This window comes from Carex rostrata, chromosome 5 (genome assembly GCF_964058835.1).
Source record: "Carex rostrata chromosome 5, lpCarRost1.2, whole genome shotgun sequence".
Lineage (NCBI taxonomy): Eukaryota > Viridiplantae > Streptophyta > Magnoliopsida > Poales > Cyperaceae > Carex > Carex rostrata.
The window spans coordinates 6,658,643-6,680,272 of record NC_135922.1 but is presented as its reverse complement, the minus strand read 5'-3'; the positions used below and the strand labels follow the sequence as shown (position 1 = coordinate 6,680,272).

Genomic DNA, 21,630 nt, shown 5'->3' with positions numbered 1-21,630 from the left:
AATATAGTACCAATAGAGCAAGGGTAGTTCTAGCATGCTTAAATTAAACCTTTTTCTTTCGTTTTGTTTTAGTACCGATATAATAAATCTATTTTTTTAAGCAGAATTTCATTTATATAATTGGCTACCCGGCCTCCTCCCCAATTTGCTGGGCAAAAATCAACATAAAGCAACAAAAACAACATAATATAAATCAAGTAACATATATACACAACAATCACAATTCTTTCAAACTCGTCCAATGCATACCCAAAACTATAAATTTTCATTGTTTTGTACCTTGTTGACAACCTCATCGAATAAATATTTAACAAAGAAACATCATATTTCCTTTTATTTTGAGTAAAGGTTGGAGGTCAAGCCACCCAACTATTTAATACCCTTGTTATTATAACAAATGATTTCCTCTATTTGGATTTCAAATCCATGACCTCCTACAGAGAGACCATATGTCTTTGCCACTAAACCAAAGACTAGTTCTCAGTCGTATTTCCTTTAGATCGAAGTTTGTGTTGGGTGTCGGGGACATGAGGTTTTGCATTGAAACTCTGAATTACTAATTATTTTCTAACTTGATTATTTAAGAGGAGGATTAAAATGCCTCATTGTACCACACATTTAAGGCCCTGCATTTAATCAATTTTCCAACTTGTTTACCAATCCATTTAAACAAAAAGAACTACATTAAATATTTAAATTTAAGTTGTTGGTTACAAGTTGAAAGTCCACGGGATTTGAAATGGTCCGGTTTCTATTTCGTGCTTCTTCCTTCTATACTCCAATGAATCGAAACAATACACCTCTCCTCTACTAGGAATAATAACAAGAAGATACCGGTGTTTGCTACATTTTACGTAAATAAATTTCAATTAATCATAATACGCAAAAATTACATTATTAAAATTTGAGGCCTTTGAACATACAAAGTTGCAATCCAATATAATAGAGGAGAGTGGTCCCTTAACAGAGAGCAACAGTTCTGAGTATAGAGCCGTCTCCATCACAAGGAACATACATATATAGTTTTGCTTGATTTTTGATTGTTGACTACTCAGAAACATGTTGTTCATGTTTGGCTTGGCATATGTTCCGTGCGGTCTTTAGTTTCTCTCTTTTTCAAGTTTTAAAGTTTAGGTACAGTCATACAGATGGTTGGAATCGCAATCACATGATACGATTCTGATACAAAAATGGAGAGGTATGGAAAACTTTATTATTTATAAAATTTGTTGGAGAGCAGACGGTATTCTTTGGTAAAAGGCAAAAGAATAGTTTGCTTTGTGCTCACCATGCAGTTCCATGATTTTCACTCAAACCCCAACTCTGCCTTCTTATAATGGAGAATTGGAGATGATACACTAACTAGTAACTAATCAGAGGCAACTGGAAAACAAATAAGAGTTGAGGCCCTGTTTGCATGCACAAAAAATTGAACAGTACGGGATCCCATCTCTGCATCTATTCTATCTAACCGTTGTGACGGAGCAATCTGGGGAAAGCTAAGGCGCTGATGGAGATCACCTGACCAACTAACCAACGATGGCTCTCAGTGACCACCAGCCTACCGGAAACTTACTAGTGAACCCACAACCAATACGCAGACCCCTATCAACAATTAACAACCCCGCCATTAATGCCCAAGACAGCTAATATTCACATCGGGGAACCAAACTGCACTTCCCTTTCTGTCCGCCATTAATGCCTATAATCAATTCCTAGACAACCCGTTATTGAAATCCAAACCACATACTGGTACCTCTTCTCAATCTACTATATCCTCCTTCGTTTTTACTCTTATCTAATTCTATTATGGAACCCACACAACCCAACTACCCAGGTTATCCTGTCTTCTTGTCACCTATGAACGAACACAATCGCCTTCTATTAGACTTAAACAACTCAGCCGTGTTTGAGCCAATTAACCCCTCGGCCCAATCCCTAGCTACCCTAAGACAATTACTAACTTTGAGATACGGTGGGTCGCCGGAGAACTGAAAAATAGGACCGGTGGCAAATGCTTATCACAAGGTTATTCTCACGATTATCACAAGCTTTAAAGAAGTTAGATTAGACACAATAGTCATTGTTATAGTTTTGGCACTATATCCACCTTTGCTGTCTTTCTGTACCTTTCATAACGTACAGATATGACGCGACAGATAGTAATTAATTTGATTGATTTTAGATATTTCGAAAGTTTTTTTTAAGAAAGTAGCACAGTATTTTAACGGCCAATTAATATTTCATCAACAAAATTGAATAACTTGTTTGAAAACCAGTTAGAAGTTAGAACATAAGATTTGGTAATAAATGGTACTGAAGAGATCTCATGCACCTCAATTAATGTCATTGATTACCTTATTATTATTTTTTTCACGTGGGACAATAGTAAACTTCACATGACAGCAATAAATGAATTAATCATAATTTGCAAAAATTACATTATTCAATTAAGTTAGTAACAGTCCATCTGTACCTTTCAACATGCATTATTGAAATTTGAGGCCTTTCAACATACAAAGTTGCAATACAATAGAATAAAAGAGGATTTATTTTTTTTCTTTTTTTTTTGCAGAATCACCCTTGAAGCTCTGGCCATAGAACTTGGAAAACTATATGCCCTCAAATATTGAAAACAAGGCAATGTAATCACAGTACTAGAGCAGCTATTCCATGAAGACAAGAGGTGTGCCCTCTGGAGATGGGTGCATGGTACACTGTTCAATCTCTCCGGCAAGACAAGAGGAAAAACACCATGTTTTACGTGAGCAGCAGGACAACATGACAGTGGTGCCAGAACAACTTCCCTAGCTAGGCGCAGCCCTACAGGCCGAGCTACAGGAGTACTTTTGCAAACTTCCCAAGACAAGAGCATCTACTCAGGTAAGTCTCTATTACCAAACAACCATCCTCATAGCTATGGTCATCACCACACCATGCGTTGGCCACTAAAACAAGTTGGAAAAACCATTAATGGTAGTATTATTGGTGCCTTATTTCCTGGCATATCACATCATGTCATTAAGAGCATTATTGGCGCTCCACCTTTCCCTCCACATATAAAAACCAACTCATCTGCTTTAGTTCCTACAACATTAAATTCTCATCAACCTCCCATAGAGAACTTAATGGCAAAAAAAACAAAAAACAAAAAAAAAAACAAAATCCATTTCCTTCGCCATATTCCAATTTAATGCAAACTCATCCTATGACACTTACCCCTATTATTGCCCTTAACTCACCTCACCACAACCATGGCCTTATCCCACCCCACCATGAGTCCGCATCGTCTGCATTAACTCAAAAGAGCATCTTTCGAGTTAATTCACATTGGCCGTCTGATTATAAACGAAGTCCATCTGGTGTGCTTTATAACATAGGTGTGCTTTAATATTAGTTCGGATTTAATCTGCATGAATCTTAAAGCTGATCAGACAGTCTGAATGAATTAACTCAAAAGATTCATTTTTGAGTTAATGAAGAGGAAACAAATTCCCCCATCATAACCACAACCTCACCTATTCACAAGCAGTCCAATACCCTTCTCTTCTCGACACGCACTCCACACATACCCCTCTCCCAATCTCCCAATCAACACTCAAAGATACCAATACCCTCCATGGCGCCATTATATGGACCAAAACCCTTGGAACTCTCCCCTCTCACAAACTGCTGCACCTCCTTCAACAAATGCAACTCCCTCACCCGACCCGCTGCCCCTCCCACCTGACCCCGCCTACCCAAAATGGCAGGGCTGTTGCTATAATTGACTTAATTTAGGACACAGCCAACAAGAATGCATGAGTCGAGAGAGAGTTTGCGCACAATGTTGGAAAAAGGCAAGAAGACAAGCCTTGCATGTCTACATCAAACCAAACTCATTTCGACCCTCTCATTCCACGTGGCAACATGGGGGATTCTATGATTCCAAAAGACCAACCAAAAGTGGCTACGGTGTTTATTCCCAAGACGCTGCAAATGAGGCAAGACGCACTATAGTTAAATAGATCATTAATTAGTGATTGATGCGAGATTGCGTCCTTCTCACTGATCACCACACATGCTCCAATCAGTTTCGAGAGCACACGGTATTCTTTAGTAAAAGACGAAAGAATAGTTGTTTGCTTTGTGCTCACCATGCAGCTCCATTAATTTCGCAGAAACTCAACGCTGCCTACTTATATAACAAGGAGAGCACTGAATTATTATGGAAAACCATGTGGAACTAAGAGGCCGCTATTGCTTTCTTTGCACTTGGAAACCGGCTCATCCAGTCTTCAATTTTTCAATGGATCATTATGGGCCTTTTGGGCCCAAATTAGCAGTGTCATATAATTTTGATAGTATTTGGTCATAAAATAATAATTTAATATGAGAATCGCTGTCAGTTTCGACAGTTATATGTGGCTTTTGTTTATTCAAAAATTGACATATAGTTTACAAATAGCTCAAATAAACTATCTGCATGCATTAATAATATTTGAATATTCACTGCAAGTATTGATGAATTTAATTAGGACTACCCGCGCATGATGAAAAACATCAATTGATGTATGCAACATTCTGTAAATTAATGCATTCCAAAAGATTTTGGTTGTTAGAAAAATAGATGTATTAATTTGATTTTATACTAATTAATAGTCTTGCATGTATTGGATTATATTTAAAGCAAACATGCGAGTTTTGTTGATTTTGCAAATGAAATGAGTCCTACATCGAAAAATAATATATAAATTTGCATGTATTGTACTCTAAATTTATTTTATCATTTTTTTTCATAATACTGATGTATATTTGGAAATTAGGACAATGTATGTTTATTTATTTATGAGAATAACTTTTCATTTTGAAACGCCACATAAATTGATTATAAAAAACATCAACTGATTCACACAACATATTTTAAATGCATTTTTCGAGATTTTTCTACAATTTTTTTAAGTGGTATGGTATAGGGGTGAAAACGGTATGGATAATATCCGATTCGTATTCAATCCGTATTTGAAAACTTAGATGTGGATAATCGATATCCGTGTGAATAAAGATAGTGATATAGTTTTACGTTTCAATCATCCGTATCCGAATACTAGATATATATCATATATTTTAATAGAGGAGGGTTAAAATGCACCCAAATTTTTGTGCACCCAAATGCACCCTATCTTTCAAATCTTTTTTCTCCGTTTTCAAAGTCTGAATAGTCAATCTGAACCGTTAGATGCGATCTATATATTAAGATGTGCTTGGAGACCAAATTTTATATTTTTTGAAATTTTTTTACTATTTATTAAGCCACTTTGAAAATCGCTGATTTTACATTTTCTGGACCATTGGATCAGCAATTTTCAAAGTGGCTTAATAAATAGTAAAAAAAATCCAAAAAATGTAAAATTTAGTCTCCAAGCACATCTTAATATGTAGATCGCATCTAACAGTTTGGATTGACTATTCAGACCTTGAAAACGGAGAAAGAGGATAGGGTGCATTTGGATGCACAAAAATTTGGGTGCATTTGAACCCTCCTCATTTTAATATATATTATGAAAAAATTATGTTATTTACAATTATAATTAGATAAATATTACGAATTTTAATTATTCTTAATATTTTTATATTATTTTTATAGATATCTGATATGATCCGGACTGTATCCATATCCGTCAGATATTCGCTCCGTATTTGTATCAAGAAAATGAAAAAAATATATATGGATATGGTTTTAATTACCACTATCCGCTCCATATCCCCTCTGTTTTCACCCCTAGTATGGTATCATTGATTTTTAAAGATTCTGAAACCAAATTACAAGCAAAATTTGATAGAAAAATTGATCCATAGAAAAATCATTTTAGAAATAAGTTAGGATTTCATAACTCACTTTACGATTTATCAAACACCGTAAAAATTGAAACCATCTCTGGTTTATAAAATTGAAGTCCAAATTATATTTCAAGTTCATTTTTCATAGTGTACAATGTTGCTATATATGAGACGATTTATCAAACACCGTAAAAATTGAAACCATCTCTGGTTTATAAAATTGAAGTCCAAATTATATTTCAAGTTCATTTTTCATCAGTGTAGTAATATTAGGTTTCTATGTGGTATGCGGAAGGGCACCGCATACCGCATATACGGTATGTGGCCGCATATGCGGATTTCTATGCGGATTTATATATGCGGATTTTAAAATAAGAATTCATATATATTTGAAAATTGAAATAACAGTACAAATACAAATAACAATTAATACAAATAACAATACAAATACAAATAGTTAGAACTAAATAAATAACAGTACAAATAAATCTCTGATACAAATAAATCTAAATAACAATACATAATAACAGTACATAATAAATCTCTGATGCAAATACATAGTAATAAGTAATAACAGTACATAATAACAGTACAAATAAATCTAAATAAAGCATAAGTTAGAACTAAATAAATAAAGCATAAGTTATTACTCTTCTTCCTCCACTGATACAAACAAGTGGAGTTCATCATCATCGTCATCATCATCATCATTGTCATCATCATCATCAGTAATATCATCATCTCCTATGTCGTCAATGCCCACCTCGTTGGTATTTCCTGCCAATGGTGTAGAGGAAGAAGTTGAACTTGAAGCTAAACCAATTTCTTCAGGCAAATCTAAGGCTGGACCCCCCGTCCAATCCATCACATATTCATCTTGTTCTTCTTCTCTTGCATGCATTGGATCAGATTTTCTCGAGATCTTTTGATCATTTATGCGTGCATTGAATTGAACAAAAACGATATCATTGAGACGTTGCACCTCTAGCTTGCCCCTCTTCTTTGAATGGGTCTGTTGTTAAAGTGCATATAAAAAAAAACAGGTGCATATAAAAAAACAGGAGGTAAGGTGCATACAAAAAAAAACAGAAGTTAAGGTGTGCATAGATAACTATTAATAAAAAATATGTTAGAAAATAGAAGATATATTAGAGGAAAAAAAACAGTACCCATTCGAATGTACTCCAGTTCCTTTCGCATCCAGAAGCACTGCATGTCAAACCAAATATTTTGATAGCTATATTTCTTAAATAAGGTGCTTCTGAACCATGGATAGACCACCAATGAGCTGTCAATTAAAAATATTACTGCAAATCAGAATTTTAACCAAAAAAATCAGAATTCAAAGGTGAAAGATACAAACCTGCATTGAAAGCTTCGTCATTATTTTCTCTCTGTCTCTTTGCTGTATCTTTTCCAAACTGTCCCATTGACTCTTGAAAGCTACGCATTTCAACGGTCATGACAGTATCTTGAATCTTTGCATTCGGATAATACCGCACAATACAATTAGAAATGGCATCCATTATAGAAGGGTCTGTTCTCATCTCTTCAAAATCCCTATAAAAATAATAGGGATTGAGGTAGTACGCTGCCTTATGGAGCTCACCATCCAATCTACCCTTCATTCCATCAACAATTGCATTTATGTACGGCTGAAACACATCTTTATTGTATCTAAAAGCCGCCTTTACCTCCTTTATTGCATCTCTCAAACCTCCATAAACAAAGCCCATAGGCTGCTTCTCCTCTCCATCGACAATACGAAGAAGAACAACCAATGGCTTGAAAACTTTGATTGCTAATGCCACTGATTTCCAAAAACTATTGGAAACAACAATTTTTGAAATTTGTCTTCCCTTATCAGCAAACTTCTTTCTCTTTTTCTTAGAAGGATTAACCAATGTATTATATTCATCAGAAAGGACCATACGTTTTAATTGTAACTTCTTTTGATAAATGCTTTCTAAGGTAAGAAAGGAAGTAGCAAACCTTGTAGCTCCAGGACGCACAATATCACTATTTTCGGTATGAACACGCATCAAAGATAGCACCTGATGATGACTGTAGATAAAATTGGCAACCTCTTTAGTGTTTCTTATCACATCTCTTATCTCCTGCTGCTTTGAGATGCTCTCCAACATCAGATCAATGGAATGTGCTGCACATGAGGTCCAATAAATTCGGGGGTATTTTGCCATAAACAATTCAGCAGCTTTCATATTTGCTGCAGCATTATCCGTCACAACTTGAAGCACATTCTCCTCCCCAACTTCCTTTACTCCGCTTTCCACAAATTGGAGTATATATTCAGCCGTGTGAGATTCTGAAGATGCATCAATGGCTTTCAAAAAAACAGTTCCTTTCGAACTATTCACACAAAGGTTCATTAGACTCCTACTTCTTCGATCAGTCCATGCATCTGTCATTAAGGTGCAACCATTTTTCCCCCAAGCTTCTTTATGAACCTCCAAACTGGTGTTGGTTTTTGAAACTTGCCTTTTCAATAGTGGCACACGGTACTCATAACGAGTTGGAGGTTTGTATCCCGATCCATATTGACCTACCGCTTCACAGAAACGAAGAAAATCCGGGTCAGCAAGTGAAGTGAATGAAATCCCCTGCTTGTAAGCCCAAAAAGCTAGATAGTCATTGACTTTATCCCGTTGCTCCTTACCATAGGTATCCTTAATGACTTGTTGCTTCCAAACCCCTTTCTCTTTCTCCAAATTCACCGGCTTCTTGAGCCGTAACCGCTTCTTGTCCCTCTCTGTCTCCAACTCCTTCGACTCAGAATCATCACTATGTATGTTGACATCTGCTACTAACTCATCTGCTTTCTTTTTTCTATCTTCTGCTTTCTTCTTTATGATCTCCAAATACCCAATAATTTCTTTTTGCACTTCTGCATTGGCTTTAGGGCATTTTCGTACGTTACCTTTGATCCCCGCAAGATGGCACTTAAACCTAGCTATCCCCCCTGTACAAGGAAAATCGCACAATAAACATTTGACTAAATTCGGGTCACTCTTATCCGTCAACCTCCCATACTTCCACCCAGGATCCATTGAGTTTAATGGCCTATACAAATTCGCTGAAGTAATGGAATCTGAGGTCGACATTGCATGAGAACCAGAACTGGACATTCCTATTTAAAAAAAAAAAAATCAGTGGCTGATTATCAATTGCATTTTCTCTTACAAATATTCAATTGTCAGAAACACCAGAGACGCTTCATATCACTCTTAAATTTACTAATTATTTTAGATGTTATTGTAGACTACTAATTAAAAGATGTGAAATAGAAAACAAGCAACAATTTTTTTGGATTAAAACTGTAAGATCAGATATAGTCGGTCCTCCATGTTGGGTAAACAAGAAACAAGATTCAAGCAATTTTATCGTTTTCAAACCAATTATCTCATTATTAATCAACTCAATTACAAATCAGAGAAACAACTCTAAAAACAATTATTAATCACCTCAATTACTCAATTACAAACAACTCTTAAAGAAATTACCTGATGATGCTGACAGGTGGATAGGCGGAGCCGCGGAGGAGAGGTGCCGATGGGTGGATAGGACCCGTAGTACAAGAGCCGCGGAGGAGAGCTGCTGACCCGCTGACCCGTAGAGGAGTGCCGCTGAGGGACCCGCGGAGGAGAGCCGCTGACCCGCTGAGGAGTGCCGTTGAGGGACCCGCGGAGGAGAGCGATCCTCTTGGTGCCGCTAGAGGAGAGTGAGAGATGGAGGCGGCTCTACAGAGAGGAGACGGGATGAATGAGGAGAGAAATTAGGGACTAATCGGGTTAGGTTTTTGCTTATGCGGGTCATATTTAGTTGTAAGGATTATATGCGGCCTGTTAAAACATATGCGGTCAAAAATATGCGGCCTAATATGCGGCCGCATATGCGGAACCGCATATTAAACCGCATATTGATTTTCTATGCGGTTCGGAACCGCATACGCATATGCGGCCGCATATGCGCCGCATATTACCTAATATTACTACACTGTTTTTCATAGTGTACAATGTTGCTATATATGAGACAAAAAAGAACTCTATTTAGAAATGACAAAATTGAAATTACACAATAGATTTTGTATTTAGTAAATTTAGCTTTGAATTTTTTGGTTTAAAATTATTAATGTTCTCAGACAAAAATTTACAAATAAATGTATTTACAGAAAATTAAAACATAATGATATCAAATTGCAATTGTAAATATATATTCACAAACAAACTACATTCGTTTAATCCTAATTAAAGTACAAAGTTAAATGCATCAGTTGATGCATCATGTGATATGTATCTATCTTGATTTATTAAAATAATATTTTTGTGTTTAAATGTTCGAGTTTGACAACTTTATATCTACTTTCTAAAAACATTATATTATAAAATGAAAAACTATGTTGTCCTATATCATATTCTTTCAAAACCTACTTTAATTACATAATTTCAATAAATTTGTTGATTTTTCTCTAATATCTCATAGCAAGATTTGAAAACGTATATAAAAACATGAATATAGTTGTAAGAGATGTATTTATCATTTTGTTCTTAAAATAAAAAAATATATATAGAATATATGATAATGACTTTATGATTCTTTATTATTATATAAAAATAAGCTGAAGCCAATTATGTTTGGAGATACTTAAATCAAGAAATTTTAAGTAACATATGCATGATATATCATGCAAAACTTTCTACTTTTCATCTCTTTCACGTTTCTGTGTGTGTGACATTATGTATGTATGAATGTATGCATGTATGTACAATATATACATTTGAAGTTAACATTTTTATTTCGTCATGAGATATATGATACGGAGGCATGAATTTAGGATAAGATGAGCAAATTGTATAAGAATCAATTTTAATATTAATTGTTATCAACAAGGTAAACAAAATGTATAAAAATCAAATTTTTATTTGTTTAGACAAAAATGACATATACACCTTCCAATTTTGAAATTTTTACTTCCATCTTATTCTGAAATATGATAGAAGTATCAAATGTAGTTTAATACATAATTGCATGGAGGACGGAGTAGGTCTGATGCCCATCGAATCTACTTTTGAAACCCATCAGCTTTAGGACCGTTCGATTTGCTTTGAGATATGTGCACACAAAAATGGAAGTAGATGTGCACAGATTTTAAAGCCGAATTCAAAAATATGTGTAAAGATCTACAATGAACATATCTTTTATTTTAGCACAATTCCTTTTGCTATGCCAGCCGATGGAATTCTCTTCTAAGTTTGGGAAATTTACTGATTAATACAATATAATTAGAAATTACTATCATATATAAAAATGTACTTGTACACTAAATTTTACATTTTTTTATATAACTACCATTTAATTAGAAGTAGTGATTTTCTACCAATCAAAAAGAAATATTAAATTATTTTTGATATAACTACCATTTATGTATATTAGATTTTTTTACTATTTTTTTAGCTTTAAAAAAATAGTAAAAAAAAAAAAAAATCTAATTTACATAAATTTGATCTACAAGTATATTTTATACGGAGATTATATTGAACGGCTTAGATTGATTGTTTGGAAATTTAAATATCTGGTTACAATAATTCTAACAATCTATTCATTAATATAATGGTGTAAAATGAACAAATCACAAAGCACTTCTTTGCAAATTGGCAATCACAAATCCTAATCGTTCTAAATTAATATGAACTTTACAATTTTCCGTAAATTTCTAAATTAATCAAATTGATTCGAATTTTAACGGTCCGAATTTCTGATTGAACGGTCCAATTAAATCTAATTTTGAATTATTGTTGAGGATACTGTCTAAGCACAAATCTGATAATCAAATCATATCATCATACAATATGAAGCACCTTTAATGCATGAAAAATTAAAAAAATGAGAGTCATATAAAACTCCCCCAAGTGCTATGGAGGAATCAATCATTGGTATATTTTATCCTGTTAAAATTAAATAAACTAAAATTAAGTCTGAAAAATGTCGGAATGGTCTGCTGTTGGGTTACAGAGTGTCACTTGGTGTAACGGGTTATCCCATATTTTAGTGGAAATTAAGTCCTCATAACATATTCCTATTTGTAAATTGGTAATGCATTCAGATTATATTTTAATTTTTTTTCTAGTCACCAAATTGTATTTTAACTTGCATGTAGTTGTGTTCTTATCACCATAGGTAATTATCAATTTTTTGTAAGTTTGTACAAAAATAAGATATAAATATTTACACTTAGAAAATATTTTTTTTGGTTAAAAAAAGAAATCCGTGCTATTAAATAATTTTATAATTGTTTTTGAAACATGAAAAAATTACAATATAAATTTTTATAACAGATTTTACAAAAATAAAAACAACTAAAAATATCAAACAGGTCTTGAGTTATGTAAATTTTCACCGTCACCGGATATAAAATTTTATTTTAATCACGATGATTTCATTCATTGTACATCTGCATCATCACTACACAGATTCTACACAGATGGTTGCTCCAGAAAATCTAGATTCTCCGAAAGAGTGAAAACTTTATCCTGTGACCACTGAACAGTGACCAGCAGTTCACTAAGTAGTCCTCGTTCTCTGAAGTAACTCAAATTTTATGTTCAGATCCTTACCAATCCTTTCACTTTAATATTCGCACTGAAACAGATCGAACAGTCCGAATCTAATCACAAAAATTGTGTTACTTTACTTTGCCCATATGAATTCACTCAGAAGTAGCTAACAAAGAGAACTCCACACTCATCTCTAAACACTCTTTCCTTCTCTCCTTCTCCTTCTCTTACCACCGCTTTCCTTGGCAATGGCGAGTCAAGATCTCGTTCGTCGACCAGGCGCTGACGTAGAAGGCCAAACCAATCATGACCGTCTGATCGCTGTCACGGAGGTAGATGAGAAAGACCCGAAGCTGCGCCGGTCGAAGCGTGTCGCTTCTCTCGACATCTTTCGTGGCCTCACTGTCGCTGTCAGTGCCTTTTTTTTGCTCTTTTTCTTTGATTTTAAGTTCTACAGAGGTGCTTTTTATCACTTTTACATTGGAGATTTCTTCTCAATTGGTTGATTATATGATGTGAAAGTAGATATCTCACAAGTGATGAGTCTATGAATGATTGTAGTTTCATGATGAATTTACTTAATATTATTTAAATACATAATATCTGTGAGATGGACGTTTTATGTTTTTAATAAAGGGTAAAATGGGTATTTAAAAACTTAGAATGATTTTTAACATAAAAGACAATAAAATTGGTAAATTTGTGAGTTTTTGAAGTACGTAATTTCAAAGTTTAGACAGAGAAATACGTAATTTTGAAGTTTTCGAGGGGTATACGTGAAATTCTCCCAAAAAAAATTGATGCAGGATTTTGGGAGGAAATGCTTTGGGCACAGTGTCTATTAGGCCAGTTACTAAATATATATGTATATTTGAAAATTGGAATTTTTGCACATACATCCCTTTAAAACTTAAATTAATGGGACTTGATTGTTATTGCTAATTGTAACTATTCAATTTGGCAAGGTATACCAGTTCATGTCGGTTATGCATATACATCATGCTGAAGTGGCATTTAACATTTTGTGGTGTAAAATTAGATCTTCTCATTTGGGGCAAAAATTACTGGCATGAATAGAGTATAAAAGCTGAACAGACGAATCAAAGTTGACATATATGATGAATAAAATGTGTTTTTAGTTGGTTTCTTCCCTTTAATTATTATCAGGTAATCACACAATATGAAATCACCTGAAATCTGAAGTATTTAACCAAATTGGTTCTGTTGTTATATATGTTATAAGAGAAACTTCATTCACAATCCCTTGTTTAAACTTTAAAGTAAAACCCTAGAACAATAAATCTTATTATAAAATTGACTATTCTATTGTCGCAACATTTTCTTGAGAAAGATGATGAAATAGCAAATTTAATGAAAGAGAATTTTGTCTTGCTTTTTTTTTTTAATTATTTCTATTACACCCCTTGTGTATCTATTTATACATTTGGCCTTTTAATTAGTGTTGTACCTGTGTACCAGTGTACCATTTGTTTTTCTTCAATTTCTTGTAATATAAAAAAGACCAAATATTATAAACACTTGATTAAATCCTAGCTGCTTGATCAATGATGAACAACTCTGAGATGAATCTCTTGATTCCTCTTTAATTTCAACCCATTTTTTTTTTTTTTTCCTTTTAATTTCAGCTGATGATTTTGGTAGATGGAGCAGGGGGTGAGTGGCCGGTAATAGGCCATGCACCATGGAATGGATGCAACCTTGCTGATTTTGTAATGCCATTCTTTCTCTTCATTGTCGGCATGGCTATTCCTCTCTCTCTCAAGGTTCTTGATTTTTCCCTTTTGTTGTAATTTCTAGGGGGAATTTCACATATACCCCTCAAAAAAATTGAAATTACGTATTTTCCCCTCTTAGATTCATAATATCATATTTAGCCTTCTAAATTTCAAAAACCCACAAATTTATCCATTTTATTGTCTTTTCTATTAAAACTCATTTTAAATTTATGAATTCCCACTGTATCCTTTATTAAAAAAATAATAAATATGTAGCATGTTTCAAAATAAGTGTCAATCTTACAATTAGTCGGATTTTTTAGGGAAAATGGGTCATTTTTCCTTTTTCCTTTTAATTTCTTTTCTCATCACTCATCTCTGGTGCAATGCTTTTGACACTCTGTTTATTCCTGAAATTGGATTTGGGACTGATCTTGTAATGCAGCCCCTTTATAACACAAATATTTCCTTCTTTTAAAAATGGTGTATAGAGAATGCCAGACCGAGGCAAGGCTGTAAAACGAGTGGTCGTCAGAACGATTAAGTTGCTGTTTTGGGGAATTCTCTTGCAAGGTTTGTGCTACTCACCTTCCCTCACACACTCAATGCATGTAGCCTAGGCCACTTGGGTAAATTTTAGAGTGGTATGAAAACAAGTTTATGTTTTAAAATGAATCAGAATGGATTCTAATTAGCTTTTCAAATTTAAAACTAGGCTTAGAGGATTGCAATGTATAGACCCAGTTAAGCTAGATACTACCATATGCAATTTATGTTTATTTTGAGGGTATAGGAGGAAAATTTCCGAAAAAAAAAGCAGTAATTGAAATGTCCTTTCCTATTGCAAACCTAAATAAATCAATGTTGCAGCACCTGCTCAATTATTTATTTCTTCATCCTTTAAGAGGTCACATGCATTTGCAAACCTTTCATTATTTGTAATTTGAATATTAATAAATTAGCAATTTGGAAAGAACTGTCTTTATTTGACACTAGAAAATTATCTTCAGGTGGGTACTCACATGCTCCTGATGACTTATCTTATGGAGTTGATATGAAGCATATTAGATGGTGTGGCATTTTACAGGTAATTCTTATCCATTGTTCTTATTATTTATGGGCAATTTCATGTATACCCCTCAAAAACCTCAAATTACGTATTTCCCCCTCAAAATTATTTAGGGGGGAAATACGTAATGTTGAGGTTTTTAAGGGGTATACATGAAATTGCCCCTATTATTTACATTACATGTCTCCATAAGTGAACTCTTTGTGCTAATATTGTCCTTAATTGTATAGAGAATTGCTTTTGCATACTTAGTAGTGGCAATTTTGGAAATTGTAACCAAGGATGCAAATCTTGAGGATAATTCAACTGCCGGTTTCTCTATATTTAGGCAATACTACCGGCAATGGTATACAAAGTCTATCTTCTCCTTATTTACATATTAATCATTATAAATGTCACTGGTGTGACAGTGGTTTTGTGTATGATAGCAGCTAGTGCTTTCTCTACTTCTAAGCCAAATTATCATGATTGAGGCTATGGTACTATGCATAGCGTAGATTGGTCCGTGATACGGATTAATATTTTTATTTTCAAAGTTCAATTAGTCAATTTGAACCGTTCAACGTGATTTTCATATAAAAATATACTTGCTGACTAAATTTTACATTTTTTTAGAATTTTTTTATTGTTTTTTGAGATTGGTAACATATCGTTGCTTTTGAATGGTTTAGAATCTTTAGATCAAGTGAATTTTTGCTTATCTAAAAAATAGTAAAAAAATTCTAAGAAGTATAAAATTTGATCTAGAAGTACATTTTCATTTGGAGATCATGTTGAACGGTTGAGATCAATTGTTTGGACTTTAAAATAAAAATATTGATATATAGTATGGACCAATATACACTATGCATAGTACTGTAGCCTTACTCGATTATTATTATTATTATCCGTACCGCAATTGAGCTCTAAAACCTGAAGAGAAACCTCAATAAGAAAAATGAAAGATTCTAGTTTTCAAATATAGTAAACTTTTAAACCCAAATTGACAGCAGTGACACTTGGTGAAATAACTTTTGACATCATAAGTTTGGCAGGATTGTTGCAGCTTGTATTTTTATAATCTACATGTCACTATTATATGGGACATATGTCCCTGATTGGGAATTTAGAGTGCAATATGATGATAGCCCTGACTATGGAAAGGTTTTCAAGGTAAATTTGCTCTTTTTACTGAATTTACGGTAACAACCTTTGTTATAGATACTAGACAGTACTAGCAAAATTCTTAGCAAAATATATATGTCAAGAGTAAATGAAATAATAAGTCATGTGATTTCTTCATTATCCTCTTTTGACACGTAAAAAACTAAAAGATTTCAAGTTGGTTCTAAATATCTTGATTTGTATATTATTTGTACCTTCTCAAACATTTTTATTCAAAGAAACCATTAATAGTAAGTCAAAATCAACATGACCATAGAGCATGTCATCTACTGTGAAATTTCAAATAGAAATTGCTTGTACCACGTCACAACTGTTTATGATCACTGCCCATTTTATAGGGATTGCTAATTAGGGATTAAAGAATGAATATTATGTGGTACTCTTTATGAAACACTATGTAATTCACATACATGAATTTGCCAATCTCTAATTTGAAGAGTTTCTATACATAGGTGATATGTGGTACAAGGGGAAAGTTAGATCAACCTTGTAATGCTGTAGGCTATATCGACCGCAAAATATTAGGGATTAATCATATGTATAAGCATCCTGCTTGGCACAGATCCAAGGTACCTTTCCTTTGCTTTTTTATTTTTTATTTTTAATTTCTTTCTGTTTGCTTTAATTATATGTTTTTGTAAAAACTGGTATTTTGTAGTGTAGATCAGAGAAATTTCTGATCTACTATGCCTCAAGCAAAAAAAAAAAAAAAAAAAAAATATTTACAACTCAACTCCAAACAATAAAGCCAAAAGATTCAGACACCTGTATATTTCATTGCAAACTTACACTGTTTATTTCTATTAATCAATTAGCTGGTCAGAATATTTATCAATTACTTAGGAGTGAGGCTATGGTACTATGCATAGCGCAGATTGGTCCATACTATGGATCAATATCTTTGTTTTGAAAGTTTAAATAGTCAATCTGAACTGTTCAAGATTATCGCCATATCAAAATGTACTTGCTAAATTTTGTTTACATTTTTTAGAATTTTTTTAAAGTGATTTTCTACCTGACTAAAAAAATTGTTAAATTTGATCTAAAAGTACATTTTTCTTATGGAGGTTATGTTGAACGGTTCAGATTGACTATTTGGACTTTGAAAATGGAGATTTGAAATCATAGTACAGACCAATCCGCACTTTGCATAGTATCATAGCCTCAGCTTAAGGTATCATATAGCAGGATATCATGTTGTGATTATTGCCCCTTTTATGCCTTTTCATTAATTTTTTTTATTGTTTATGAAAATGAGTAGCCATGCACTGAAGTGTCTCCCTATGAGGGCCCATTTAAGGCTAATGCCCCTGCTTGGTGCCTCGCGCCATTTGAACCCGAAGGTATCTTAAGGTATCATATAATGATATGTTTGTGATTTACACTGTCTTTGTAAAATGAAAAAAAGAAGAAGATAAGATAGCAATTGGCTCCTTTTGCTGTAGGCAAGGCACATCTTATCATAGGTACTAGTTATCATATCCCAAGAAATTATAATTGTAGAGAAAGATAGAGAGAAATTGAAACCCCAAATACCACCTACTTCCATTTCTGGAATATTTTTTTGTTAAATATTTACGAAGAAAGTGACATGTCATCAGCAGACATCACATGGGTGCCATTTATTGACCTCAAAATTACGTATTCTCCCTCTAAAATTTGTAATATGATGTTTACCCTTCTAGATTCCAACAACTCACAAATTTATCCAATTCATCGACTTTTCTATTAAAACTCACATAAGTAATTTTGAGATTTCTTAGGGGTATACATGAAATTCCCCTTCCTGCTTTTAGTCCTCTTTTATTTTACTGCTTCATTTACTTGTGCATAAATATTTTGATAGCTCGGTTTCTGCTATCTTGAGCACAATTATTGGGGTGCATTACGGACATGTTCTTGTGCACATAAAGGTAAATTTCTTTCACTACTTGAATAAAGAAAGTGAATAATATTTGCATTCAATTTTTCACTTAATTTATTTTTTTCCCAGACACACACGGACAGACTTAGACATTGGAGTTCCATGGGTGTTGCACTTCTTGTTCTTGGGTTTATTTTGCATTTTAGCCATGGTAAATTTTACAAATTCTGACTTCATTATGCTTCTTTATCAGGGTTTTGCTTTCAAATGGAACTCAATCTTTTAGGAACCATTAAGAAATTTAAGGAGAAGTAAAACTTGATTGAATTAAGCCAATCCAGGTTAGTTGGGGATTTATACTACGGAAACAAAATTGAAAGAGTATGTGACTCGATTTTCTATCAATTTCTTTGCAAGAAAAAGGGTTGTTTTTAGAAACAGAGGCAAAAAGTTTACATTTCTTTATAAAATGAACATATTCCTGTGAAATTGGTTTTGCAAGTAGTCTAGCATTTCCCAATTTGTTTATCCATAGCATAAAAAAATATCAAAATTTTCATCCATACCATTGATTTCGGACAATTTTGTTTTGTACCAGAACTGCTGAATAATTCAGCTGTTGAAATTTGTGTTATTCTCTTTTGAAAAAACAGCTATTTCATAACACAGATTTCGACTGCTGAATAATTCAGCAGTTGTGGTATAAAATGAAATTGTCCAAAATTGATGATATTTGTTTAATTTTTATTTTTTTGCTATGAATAAATAATTTGGTAGAAAGTTCCTGTGTAAATCAAGTATAGAAAACTATTAATATATCTTTCTTTTGTGACAGCAATTCCACTTAACAAACAACTATACTCCTTCAGCTATGTTTGTGTTACAGCTGGAGCTGCAGCACTTGCTTTTTGCTTGTTCTACTTTCTGGTATATATTAATTTTGCTACAAAATTTATTTCTGAGTGAGGTTACGGTACTATGCATAGCGCACATTGTTCCGTACTTTGGATCAATATCTTTGTTTATAAAGTTCAATCATTCAATCTAAACCATTCAACATGATCTCCATATGAATATATACTTGCAGGATAAGTTTTATAACTTTTAGAATTTTTTTTATTATTTTTTAGATAGGTACAAAATCACTACTTTTAAATGGTCTAGAATTTAGATAAGGTGATTTTCTACCTATCTAAAAAAATAGTAAAAATATTTAAAAAAAGGTAAACTGCAAGTACATTTACGTGTGGTGATAATTTTAAACAGTTAGATTGACTATTTTAACTTTGTAAATAGAGAGATGAATCCAAATTACGGACTAAGAGTAAAGCTAGCGTGTGACATGCTCACTAAGAAAGTTTGGTGAGCATAACTCCAAAAGCATATCGGATCGACGTCAAATGTCAAATCCAAACCGTTGAAATCCATGTACTTCATGAGTGATGCATATATATGCAAAATTTTGAAAGTTTCGAGTTTATTTGCTACACGGTCAAGTGGTCAAAGAAATGAACATTTTATTATAAGTTATTTTATATATTCAATTTTTATTATTTCTTTGACCACTTGACCGTGTAGCAAATAAACTCGAAACTTTCAAAATTTTGCATGTATATTCATCACTCATGAAGTACATGGATTTCAACGGTTTGGATTTGACATTTGACGTCGATCCGATATACTTTTGGAGTTATGCTCACCAAACTTTCTTGGTGAGCATGTCACACGCTAGCTTTACTCACGGACTAATGTGCACTATGCATAGTATCATTTTTTATTTCTCATTTATATCTTGAAAATCTAATTCAAAGTATTTCTTTTTAAATAATAGGTCGATATTGTTGGCATGCGTAATTTCTTTCTCCCTCTAGAATGGATAGGCATGAACGCAATGCTCGTCTATGTAATGGCAGCAGAAGGCATTTTCGAAGGATTTCTTAATGGATGGTATTACAAAAGCACAAATAACACACTGGTACTAAATCCTAATCCCAAGTTTCTCAAATAATTTTAAAAAATAACGGATTAATGTACTCATGCAATAGTATAAGGTATCATGTGCTATCGCCTCAAAAATCTATTGAATATGCTTAAAATGACAAATTCAAACTGTTGAAATCGATCTACTTCACAAGTGATGTATTTACATGAAAAATTTATAAAAAAAATAATTTATAAAGTATAAAGTCAAGCAGTAAAAAAAATGAAGATTTATAAGTTAATTTTAATACAATTAGTTTTCATAATTTTTATACCGCTTCACTTTAGACTAAATGAATTTAAAAACTTGTATATTTAATTTGTAAACGTATCACTCATGAAGTGGATCGGTTTCAACATTTTGAATTTGTCATTTGAAGTCTATATATTTGATTTTTGAGGCAATAGCACACCAACCAAACTCAAGTATAAAAAGTTGGATTTATCGTATATTTGACATATAATTTAATTCGAAATCTCTATAACTTAGCAATTAATTTTGGTGGCAGGTTTATTGGGTAAGAAAACATGTATTTGTCAAAGTTTGGCATTCAAAAAAGGTGGGTATACTACTCTATGTGCTTTTTGCACAGATTTTGCTTTGGGGGCTTGTGGCAGGAATTTTTCACCGTCTAGGTATTTACTGGAAACTGTAAAACAAAAAAATATAGGTGTCAAAAGCTGTATACTTGTTTATTTAGTGAATATGCATATTTTTTTTTTCATTTGATTAAATTATGTAAAAGGTTGTAATTGTAAATGTGGGTAATGGTTCTTGTGTACTAGTATTTATTGAGATTAATAAATGTTACTAGATTAAGTTGTTGCTATGTTTAGATTTTAAGTATTCTATTCCTTATGGAATAACCAAAATTATCAAGTTATTTCATCGTACTTGATTGGTCAAACAAAAAAAATTATGATTTCAAATGAATTTTTTTTTCTTTTTTGAGAAATTTAGATATAATTATAGGGTCATGTTTTTAATTGATTCAATACTTATAGGGTCTTGTTTGGGATTTTTGCACATTGTATTGTCTTGGACTTGTTTCTTAATGAAACATACTGATACTGATATAAATTTTTTAAAGAAATAAGAAAAATATTACTGTTATCAGTTACTGTTCCATATAGTTTATTGTCTTTTTAATTTCATTATATGATGCTTTCTTCACTCTGATTCTTGCATAAATGATAAAACTCATATTAGTGATGAAAATTTTATGAAAAACAAAGTTTTAATATTTATAGGGACCCAGGTGTGATTTTTACATGTTCCTCTTGTCAGTTTGTTTTGTACAGATTTACCTATTAATGAAACACATCTAAATCAATCAATAAGCATATATGTATTGTTTTTAATCTGCTCTTATACTTTAAGATCATGAAATATGTTTTAAATCAATAATTTATGTTGTTGCAAAC

The 21,630-nt window shown here is 32.9% G+C and overlaps 2 protein-coding genes and 1 non-coding gene across 3 annotated transcripts; 1 reads left to right on the top strand and 2 right to left on the bottom strand.

Moving 5' to 3' along the window:
- Nucleotides 1–1,182: 1,182 nt before the first annotated feature.
- On the bottom strand, nt 1,183–1,296 carry LOC144555008 (U5 spliceosomal RNA). Its single transcript, XR_013511929.1, has one exon. It is a non-coding gene; the product is annotated as a U5 spliceosomal RNA (small nuclear RNA).
- A 5,846-nt stretch (nt 1,297–7,142) lies between these two features.
- On the bottom strand, nt 7,143–8,731 carry LOC144554393 (uncharacterized). Its single transcript, XM_078302712.1, has 2 exons — nt 8,704–8,731; nt 7,143–8,671 (listed from the first exon to the last, which is right to left on the bottom strand). The coding sequence occupies exons 1-2, from the start codon at nt 8,729–8,731 to the stop codon at nt 7,143–7,145; spliced, it is 1,557 nt and encodes a 518-aa protein (XP_078158838.1).
- A 3,817-nt stretch (nt 8,732–12,548) lies between these two features.
- Nucleotides 12,549–21,025, top strand: LOC144554129 (heparan-alpha-glucosaminide N-acetyltransferase-like protein (DUF1624)). Its single transcript, XM_078302376.1, has 13 exons — nt 12,549–12,802; nt 14,039–14,176; nt 14,620–14,701; nt 15,139–15,215; nt 15,428–15,543; nt 16,232–16,349; nt 16,814–16,930; nt 17,623–17,714; nt 18,208–18,274; nt 18,355–18,436; nt 19,061–19,152; nt 20,057–20,200; nt 20,715–21,025. The coding sequence occupies exons 1-13, from the start codon at nt 12,641–12,643 to the stop codon at nt 20,859–20,861; spliced, it is 1,434 nt and encodes a 477-aa protein (XP_078158502.1). The 5' UTR covers nt 12,549–12,640; the 3' UTR covers nt 20,862–21,025.
- Nucleotides 21,026–21,630: the final 605 nt, after the last annotated feature.